Here is a 10,432-nt window from a genome sequence, read left to right as displayed (position 1 = left end):
CACATGCATTCCAACGGAAAGTCCGCAGTAGCAGGACATCTTTGTTCCATGTGCCCCTCAGTGGAGGTTAGTTTAGGGAGGGGTTTTTGGTTTTGAGTGGATGTTTTGAACGTAAGAAGTCACGAGAAGTATCTCAAGGGAATATTTTTTATGCGGAACTTTTCGCATGACGAAGTGAGGCAACTTCGCCAAACGTGAAATTGAGCACTTGGAACATTTTAAGGGAATATTCTAGGTTAGATGGGGGTTTTCTAATGCTCATTTTCATCCAGATATAAATAATTTATGTTAGGGTTATCAATCAGCTCCGAACCGACTCCGGAGGGTAGGTCCGCCCAGCATTAGCCGGAGTCGTTCAGAATCGTTCGGAGTCGTCCGGAATCGTTTGGAGTAGTGATGGGAAAAAATAATTTTTCGTCGGAATCGATTCCGACTAGCTCCGAAGTTTTCTGGAATCGATCCCGGATAGCAAGGGCCGGAATCAGTTTCAGGAATCGATTCCGGAATTGGCTTCAAAACAGAATAGGTATTGGCATCTCCATAGGAATAGGCATCTGGGTCCAATGATGAACGCTTCGTATCGATAGCCGCAAAGAATCAAAATTTACTTGTTAACGATCTATTTTCTTGGAGATTCCCAAAGTAATTTCGCTTCTGAATCTTATTATTTCAATTCACGAACTTCCGGAGTTAATTCCATTTCTGGTATCAATTCTGATTCTGTTACCGGAACAAATTGCAAATCCCGGGTCAATTCCGATTCTGGAGCCGATTCTGATTCCGGAATCCGGAATAGGCTCGAGAATCGGTTTCGGAATCTGCTTTGTAATTGGCTCCGGAATTTATTCCAAACACGGAATCGGGTAGGTCCGATTCCGAGCTCTCACTACAACTTTGGAGTCGTGTGGAGTCATCCGGAATTAGAAACAAAGGCCTGTATACGTAGTGCACGCGCAGACGATTTCAAACGACTCTACGGACGGAAGTAGTAGTTCGAATTTAGCCGGAGTCGGATCGGAGTCGTGCTCCAAAGAGCACATCCCTAGTGCAGATCTCTAATTGGAGCTTGAAATCTCTATACACTGATTGGCATTTGAATCTTCAAACAATGTACATCAGAGTTGTGGTCATCATGGTGAGGCACAAACAGAAGGAAAAAAAGCCGCACCCTCGGTAGTAGTGTAGTACCTGGCAAAACTGGCTGCCCTAAAATGTATTTATTAATCGTAAAATTAGGTTACGTTTATTCAATCTACCATCAATTCATACGTGCGCAAATAAACCGTCTTTAATCGTAAGGACGGGAACGAAACGGATCAAGCATCATCCGGTGTCCCCCCTTGTTGTTGTGTCGCTATTCCTACCTTTATCTTCCTTCTCCTTCTCCCCTTCTTCTTCTTCACTATTTCCGCACTTTCTACACGCAGAACAAACAACCAAACCTGCATTAGTGAGCTATTTAGTGAGGGTGGGAAATGAATAGAAAACCATAAATTACACACTTATACGCTGCTGACACATGTGACACAAAAAGAAAAAGAAGAAGAAAATGATTCGTTAGCAAATACAAGTTTCTATACACGTGATTATTCGCCGTGCTGCGCTCCGTGGGCAGGGTGTAGGGATGAGTTTATGGTTGGGTCTGGGTGTGGGCAGGTTGCGTCTACACACGAAACCCATCATCTACTACTAACGGTTTTACAGAATACAATTTCGTCCAGGGGCTCGCGCTGAGACTCAATGGAGCCTCTCGGCCAGGGAGCATCATTTGGCTCATGGTTCCGCACAATACAGGATGTTAAAAGTACTGGTCAGGGCTGTGTTGTATCCAGACACCGTCCAAGGTTGTAGATGAACGCACGCTCAACAGTATTTCGTAGCACGGTTTGTGTTTTCGTTTTGTTTTGGGAGAACATTCTAAACTAATTAATTAACGTTTTGACCTCACAGACTGTAACGTCTCGAAGGAGGTTGCGAGCGTAATGCAAAACACGACTCAGATAAATGGATGACGTTTGCAAGTCTATTTACAGAACGCACAGTCCCCCCCATTTACGCTCTCGGTATGCGAGAAGGGTTTTGGCGGGGGCTTCGCGTGGTTCAGTATACTGCTAATGAGCATACTGATGCATTCGGAGGGAGCAAATAAACAAAAAAAAGAGAAGAAAATCATGGCCACGTCAATCATCTGGAATCATCGTGCCTTTTTTACGAGGGTGGTGGTGGTGGAGGCGGCGCCAAGATGTGTGACGGCATGCCCGACATCGGTGGCGGCGGTGGGGCCGGCCCTGGTGGCGGCGGAACGAACCCGCCGTTCGGGGCGGGTGGCCACCCGGACGCGATCAAACCACCCCCGGCGGCTCCTTTGCCCCAGCCGCCCATGGTGGGCGGCGCGACACCGGCCCCGTACGTGTGGTGGTGGCTCGGGGCCGGCACCATCGTGTCCGCGGCGGCCGGAGGCGGTGGCGTCCACTGCATCAGCGACGGCACGGTCGGCGGAGGCGGCGGAGGATTGGGCAGCGTCGGTGGGGCGGGCGGCATCGGCATCATCGGTGGCCACTGCTGGTGACTGCTACCCGCTCCACTGCCCGAACCGGACTGTGACCCACCACCTCCACTACCCCCACCAGTACCACCACCACCACCGCCAGCGACGTTCGGCGCGGACAGCGAGTTGCCCATCAGGGAGGGCGGATGGTGCGGAGTGGCCATGAGTGGCCGGGGCGCCGACCGCGGCTCAAACATATTGTACGAACCGCGCGATCCTCCTCCGCCACCACCGCCGCCTCCCCCATGGCCGTAACCTCCTCCTCCTCCTCCTCCTCCTCCGCCGTGGTTGGACTCCTGGGGCGGCGGCGCCTCGCCCAGCTCCGCCATCAGGCTCATGTACTCCTCGTCGATCTTGGTGACCGCACCGCCGCCGGCCGCCGACGGTGGCCCGCCGTGCCCCGGGCGCTTGCTGCGGCAGTCGCGCGCAATGTGGCCGGTGCCGCCGCACGCCGAGCAGACGATGTTGTTCGTAATGTTCGGCTTGTCCGGGCAGAGCCAGCTCTTGTGCTCGTTCGAGCCGCAGTTGTTGCAGCGCGGCCCGTCCGTCTCGCGCAGCGTGCCGTTCAGCTGGGCCAGCTCGCGCAGCTGCATCCGGCGCAGATCGTTGTGGCCCTCCGGCACCTCGATGCCCTGCCGGATCACGTCCTTGATGCGGTCGACCGCCTTCTTCACCGCCTCCGGATTGCTCGCGGTGATGAACGCGTGCAGCGGCTCGTCCTCGCCCGGCAGCGGCTGCCCGTCCTTGCGCCCCACCTTACCCTCCTTCACCGAGCCCTTGCCGCGGATGATGATCTTGGCGCCCGTGTCCTTCTCCATCGCCTTCAGCGTGTTGCCGCGCGGCCCGATCAGCAGCCCGACGAAGTTGATGTCCGGGTACTCCTCCTGCGGGATGAGCACCTTGTCGCTGACGCGAATCACTGGCGGTCTGTGGTGAAAGCGAAATTAGCATCCATGAGTTGCCTTCATTCCATCATCTGCCCCCGTCATTGCATCGCAATCACTTACTTGTAGTCCGACGGCGGCTTAAAGTCCGGATTGAGCGACTGCATGCGCTGGATGAGCTGGTGGCGCTGCTCCTCCAGCTTCTTGCGCGTGCGGAACTCGCGCGTGTTCAGCCGCTTGCCGTCGCTGCTGTAAATCGGTTCGGGCGACGGGGACCTGTGGTTTGCCACGGTGCGGGGTACGTGGTGCAGAAAAAAGTGGTACAGAAAAAAAAGCATAAAGAACAGCAAACATTTATTAACGCCGCATTTGGGTGGATGCGCGGGGAGGCGAAGGTGTGGCGCACACGCCACACAACTATCAACACCTCCGCCGCGAGGAAGATGCAGAAGAAGTAGAAGAAGAAGAAGTAGGGGATTCGCTTTCGTCACACGGACGGAAAAGAGAAAGAGAGAGAGAGAGGGAGAGAGAGAAAATCGAATTATTATCATCTCGTTAGCGCTCGTTGCACGTTTTTTTTTTTTGCGAAGGATCCCACACATATTATTTGCTGTGGTGGCCGCGCCCGTGTCGGCGTCACGGATAACTGAAAAGTGATCATTAATATTGCGACAAAGTACACAGTGCTAGAATATTAAAAGGGGGGGATATATCATCATTATCATCCTCATATTAGTTGGTGCGTACATAGACACGCGCGCGCGGCACTCTCTCGCTCTCTGTTTTGCAGTAGCGTAGACACGCAAAGACACACACACGCGCGCGCGCACACACACACATACACCCGCGAAAAAGGCGCACACAGACACACATATGCACCGGCGCTTTAAATCCTTTGGAAAAAACGAATTATTTGTTAATATGCACAGTAGCGGCTAGAGAAAGGTTAAAAAATCCATTTTTGTTGTTGCTGTTGTGGTTGTTGTTGTTGCTTACACTGCATGAGCTGAATCTGTGTGCGTATGTGTGTGTGTGTGTGTAGGTGGGTGTGTGCCACTAGACACGCCAACCCGGTTATCCTGCTTCACAGCACACAATGAGAGAGCAATAGGTGCACACACACACACATTACAGATTTCGCCCAAAACGCCTTTCTTTTCAAACAGCGGCTGTGTTGCTCGAGCAAGAAGGAATTTGAAGGTAGAGAAACAGAGGTAGCGTATTGTGGTGCCTGCATGCCTGTCTGCCTGCCTGCCTGCCTGCAACATAAGTTATGTTATGTTAAGAGGGGGGGTGGGCCTTAAAAAATCAAATTATACGCTAGTGGAACTGTGGAAATGATTAGATTAGAATGTTTGCCAGGGCTTAAAAAAACGGGAAAAGTTCTTTGCATTAGAAAAGAGAAAGAAAGAAAAAAGGAATACGTTAATATTATCCTTTTAAAATCTACATTAATATACGCTGATACGCTTTGGTTGTTTGTTTGGTTTTTTTGTCTTAACGCTTCTCTTGATGAAATGACTCATCAGGAGACAAACGCTGCCACATACACATTTTTACACAAAAACCACTCAGACGTGGTCCATGACCACATCCGGTGAACTTTTACTTTTTTTTTATCCCGTATATGTTCAGTTAAAAGCATACACATATGCTACTATGTTCATCCCAAAACGCTTCTCAGGTTCAATCATACAACAGTCTTGCACAGTACGCAAATCAATTAGTGAGACGAAGGCCTAAAACTGAGAATATCATAATATATAATCATGAGAATGTATCAATTAGCATCCATATGGCGAAATTCACACTTTCCTACGTGCCACGACGGGCAGAGGGCACCGATCAGCATAATGATACGCTTATATGCGAAGGGACTGATTGGGTGCTGGAAACGCCCCGGAATTTGGCGCTTCAGTGAAGAAGAAAAAATAGACATAAATAAAAGAGTTTACAATTATACAGACATGATGATCTCGTGAAAAAAAAGTTGCAAAAATTCGATTATTCGAAGGCGTGGAGGACGCTTCTACTGGAACGCTTTGGCACAGTAACTTCGAAAAGTAATCATCTCTGATAAATGATTGTGTGTTTATTTAGAGGCCAATGGGTTTGTTTAGAAGTGTGCGTGATGTGCAGTGCTGCAAAATGTCACTTTCAATGTCATAAAAAAAATCTGACCGAAACAAGATATATTTCAGCGTCACGTACACACAATAGTGATGACCAGAAGTAATACTCAAAACGATTGGTGTGACCAATACATACTTCGTGACTATGCCATGACTTTTTTTTTACTGCGATCTGTTCTACAAAATGTCACTGACATAGTCATGACAAATTCTGGCTGAAACAAAAGTCATGTCAGCGTCGGACTACTGTGATGATCAGCGGTGAGACTCAAAACAGTTGGTGCGACTATCAGATGCTTGGCGACAATTTGTGCAACCAATTTTTGATCAGTCACTTGGTCGCGTTATGGTCTGTCGGTGATTATCACGATAGTCATGGGAGATATGCGGTGCTTGCTTGCAGTGGTTTCATGAAACAAAATGAGCATGTTTTCTCCCTGTAACCCGACAGACAATCAAAGCAGACAGAGCGAGAAAGAATGCTCATTTTGCTGCTGGGGACCGCTCGCCAAGTATATTCCAAGAATGTCGTGATTATAACCGACAGAAAATGTCATGACCAAGTGAGTGACCATGAGTTGGGTGCTAAACAAAATGTCACCAAGCATGTGATTGATCCTCCAACTGTTTGAGTCTCATCACTGATCATCTCTGTTGTGTACGTGAGCTGATTTGAGCTTCGTTTCAGTCATGAGTGTTGGTGACTGAAACAGTGGCATTTGGCAGCACTGTTCACAGCCAGAAAAAAATCATGATTATGCTTGCGCCGGCATTAAGCTCAGCTTCTATGTCAGAGTATCGCGTTGGACTCAAGCACTCGACGCATTTTCATTGAGTATCAGCAATGAGCAACAAGCTACAACAGATATGTTCATTATTTTCGTTGGTGAACATCTCGTGACATTTTGCAGCACTGGTTATGTGTCACTTCAATACGCCCGACACACTCTGACAATCGAGCAGAAGACGAAAACAATCGGCGCCGGTTGGGTTGAAGATGACGTTGGGCGGCGGCATGAAAGATTCGAGCTGCAACGACCGGGTGAAGGCTCGATCGCTTAAACGGGAGGATGGTTCGTTAAGACTTGTCCACTTACGTGTCCCACTCCACAGAAACGCGGGGAGGTCGGTGGAACACCGATCCGTAGGAGACGAACTGACGTCACGAGATACAAAAGAGAAATATTCCGGTGGGCTAGAGGGCACATTAATTAAAAAAAAAAATAACAGAAGAAAAGCGGAACAGTTCCTACATCGTTTTGGAACGTTTCCTGTGCTATTATCGCGAATGCAATAAAAAAACAAACGCGTGAATTGTACGCGCCGCAGCCATTCTCATTGCTGGTCCAACAACATACGAGAAAATATTCAGACAAATAATTCCCTTCGTGAAGCGTCGTTCCGCTGCACGTTGAAGAGTGATTAGCATACAAATTCAATTCAATTACAATTCTGTCGGATTGATGGCAGCTTGAACAACGAAGCACAGACGCATTGGGAAGTGCATTTTGTCCCCCGGTTGCAACAAAGGAAGGTAGCAAATGCACTCGAGCAACGCGAAGAAAAGGGATACGACGCTCACGCTTCGAGCAATCTTTACAAAACCTATCGAAAGCAAGAGAGGAGGAAGAGCGGGTGGAGTAAATCGTGCTACTCCACCAGCAGGACGATGCGCCACGAAGAGACGCACGTTGGAGCAAGGCAAGAGACCAATGGCTGGAGGCTGCAATAAGGTTCGGTCACGGTTAATATACTAAGCACCGGGAGCAAAATCTAACCTTTCCTCCGGATTCTGCGGTATCATGAGGTCGCCGGTGCGCAGCTTGCGGCTGATCTCTTCGATTTGCAGTTGCACTGAAAGTAGAAAGAGAAAACGCGATTAACACATACACACGCACAGGGTCTGTGTCAGAGATGGTACTAACCTAGGTAGGCTTCCTGCTGGTCGGGCGTCAGCGTCGACGGCAGCACCGTCGGCATGCCGGGGATGAACGTTTTGTCATGGTCGCTACCGGCCCAGCGCGACTTTTTCTTGCGCCGGCGGGCGGAATCGCCGCCCTCGCCACCGCTGCTGTTGCCGTTGCACATCGCCTGCGTACCGTTGCCGTTGTCACCTGGAAGCAAGCGAGGGGAAGGGGCGATGGAGTGTTAATTTTGAGCCACACAACGCTACGGTATCTGCTTTACATATTCAAGGGAGATTTTTTTAAATTACTTGCTATTGTTTCCGCTAACTGTTTGCCGAAACTTTCTGCTATCATGCCTGGGATAGAGTACCTTTCAACAAATCTGCTTTGGGATATAAACCATCTAATACTAAACTAATCTGAACACTTTTAACACGCTTCTCGGTAGCTCTCAGGCCGCTGTGCACAATTTATATGCTGCTCGCCATATGTTTGGTGTGCACTATCTTGTCAATCTTGGAATTCTAGCATCTGTTGGCCCTTAATATACGGCAACCGTTGTCGCATTAAACAAATGCTTTCATATCCTTCTATTCAATCACTCCTCAGGTGCCCATACTGTTATACTATTTGCCTATAAACAAAACAATTTTCTCAAAAAATATACAAAAAAAAACTTAGTACGAAAGTCACTTTACACAGAAACAAAATTGTTCAATTATGTAAACTTTGGCTCTGCAATCAGAAGTAAATCTGCCTATTCACCCCAAAGACAGCGGGACACTTTTACGATCGATCCCAGCCGCAGCAGCATATCATGTTTGAACATGTTGACGTTACCCGAGACTGCGGAGCTTCTCGAAACGTCTACACACGGATTCATTCGAACTTCCCATGCCGTTGCTGTCATCGAGATTGATTGTAAAAGCATCGCTCGACCATTCTCACCAACTTAAACATAAAATGGTACCACCCCCACCCACCCCAGCTTGCATTTACCTGTGAAGTCGCCCAGCATTTGCGCCGACATACCTTTCGAACCGACCGACGAGCAGCTGTTCTCGTTGTGCTGCTCGAACAGGGCCTGCTGCGTCTGGATTTGCTGCTGCTGCGCCTGTATCTGCTGCTGTTGATTATAACTGTTAAGTAATTTAGCAAAATCGTTCGCGGTGGACGCCGTCATCAGCATGTTCGAGATGACGTTCTGCGTGTACTCGATGCTCTTGTAGTCGTATCGGTCCGGGCTGTCCATCAGGCCACCGCCGCCGCCGCCCCCACCGCTGCTTTCCATCGCCCGGCGCCCATCGTCCGCGTGCTCGCGCGACCGGTGCCTATGGTCCCGATCGTCCCGGCTGCTACCACCTCCGCCGCCACCACTGCCGCCACCGCCGCTACGGTGCTTGCGGTCCCGGCTGCGGCTGCGGCTGCGGCGCTCCCGGTCCCGATGGTCGCGGTGCCTCCGGTGGTCCCGCTCCCGGCTGTCGTCCCGCGTCCGGCTGTGCCTGCGCCCGCCCCCGTGCCGGTCCTTGCTGCTGCGCCGTCCGCCACCGTCCCGCCGATCGCTGCTGCGCTCCCGGCTGCGGCTACGGTGCCGCTCCTTCCCACCGGACGAGCCGCTCTTCTCCGCATGGCGCTCCTTGCTTTCCCGTTCGCTGTGCGCAAACGGCGTGAGGGGTGGTTAAAATCGTGTGCCACATTCCCAACCCATGCTCGTAAAACGCAGGTCGGGGGGCAGGCAGTGCGCTGTTACCCCCTCCCCCGCGTGCTTACCTTTTCCTGTCACGCTCTTTGTCGCGCCCCTTGCTTAGCCCGCTGGCATTGTTGCGCGATTTGCTGCTGCTGCTCTCGTAATCCCGATCCTTGCCCTTGCTTTTGTAGCTCATCGCATCGATATTGCACTAAACTATGTCACGCTTTATTTAAAAAAATACTTAAACACCAACACCAACCACCAAGCGACCACGAGCAATGAGACTGAGAATGACGTATTGCCGTAAAACGACTGTGGGCAGCTGGGAAGTGGGGGGTAAAACTTTGCTCCAGAGCAAGCCGAATCAACGTTTTGACAGATGCGCGAAACGGCTGGCGGCGACACTCTCTGAAACGGCCTAGCTTTGGTAGGATTTTAATTTACTGCACGTAAACCACAGCACGAGCTAAAATAGTTCTTTGCAATTGTCAGGTAAGGTTGCTCAAAATCATGCGACTAGAACATTGAGATCAATTAGCTAGTAATTTCAGAATCAATCAAAACCGCTATGGGGCGAAACGAGCGGCCATATTTGATTGACGGTTTTGGGGCGAAATCGAACGGCGTATCGGGTTGGCTCATAATCCCTTTGACCAGCCGTTCATGACAGATGTTGTGACAGCTGAATGTTATGTTTGCTTACGTTTAGCTGTTATGAGATAAAAAGTGTACTGTATTCCAGACCAAAGAAGAAGAAGGGGCTCGGGTTTGGGCTTCGGTATTGTTAAGAAGAGATGGTAGTGGGCCTTAACATCTTCAAGCCGGCTACTATGGTTCAAAACAGATTCAAAATATATAACGGCCGTTGGGTTTTTTTAAAATAAGAAACGCACTTAAACTTTTAAGATGTTGTATAATAAATTATAATGGTATAAAATCCAGAACTCTTCTAAACCATAACTATGCAGCTGCGTTTGTGAGCGTTACATCGTTGCTCTCGAAAAACTAAGCACACTGAGGTTAATTGTAGCTTTGTGTTAACTAGATTTCAAAATAAAAAGTATACGAAACAGTGTAAAACTTTTTTTTGTCAAAAATTGCGCCGTATTGCTTATGATGAAGCATCATTTGAGTAAAATAAATGTTCTGAGCAGTTTCCGTAGTTCTAATTTGAACTACATCTTAATGTAATGTTTTGCAGCTACACCATTTTAATATTGATTGCATACAAAATTATCTATACAGTTAAACCCGTACAATGTTGTTAATTT

The 10,432-nt window shown here is 49.1% G+C and overlaps 1 protein-coding gene across 2 annotated transcripts; it reads right to left on the bottom strand.

The window, feature by feature from the left end:
- Positions 1 to 1,180: 1,180 nt before the first annotated feature.
- LOC121588894 (splicing factor 1) lies at positions 1,181 to 9,753 on the bottom strand. Of its 2 annotated transcripts, none has more exons than XM_041907332.1 (6): positions 9,242 to 9,753; positions 8,471 to 9,123; positions 7,490 to 7,678; positions 7,343 to 7,418; positions 3,556 to 3,708; positions 1,181 to 3,475 (listed from the first exon to the last, which is right to left on the bottom strand). In XM_041907332.1, exons 1-6 carry the CDS (start codon positions 9,352 to 9,354, stop codon positions 2,209 to 2,211), a joined length of 2,451 nt encoding a protein of 816 aa, XP_041763266.1. In that variant the 5' UTR covers positions 9,355 to 9,753; the 3' UTR covers positions 1,181 to 2,208. The 2 variants fall into 2 exon arrangements, with proteins under 2 accessions (XP_041763266.1, XP_041763275.1); XM_041907341.1 differs by having other exon boundaries at positions 8,504 to 9,123.
- Between the last annotated feature and the right edge of the window lie 679 nt (positions 9,754 to 10,432).

This window comes from Anopheles merus, chromosome X, assembly GCF_017562075.2.
Source record: "Anopheles merus strain MAF chromosome X, AmerM5.1, whole genome shotgun sequence".
Lineage (NCBI taxonomy): Eukaryota > Metazoa > Arthropoda > Insecta > Diptera > Culicidae > Anopheles > Anopheles merus.
The sequence above is the reverse complement of the archived record's forward strand: the minus strand, read 5'-3'. Positions and strand labels throughout refer to the sequence as shown.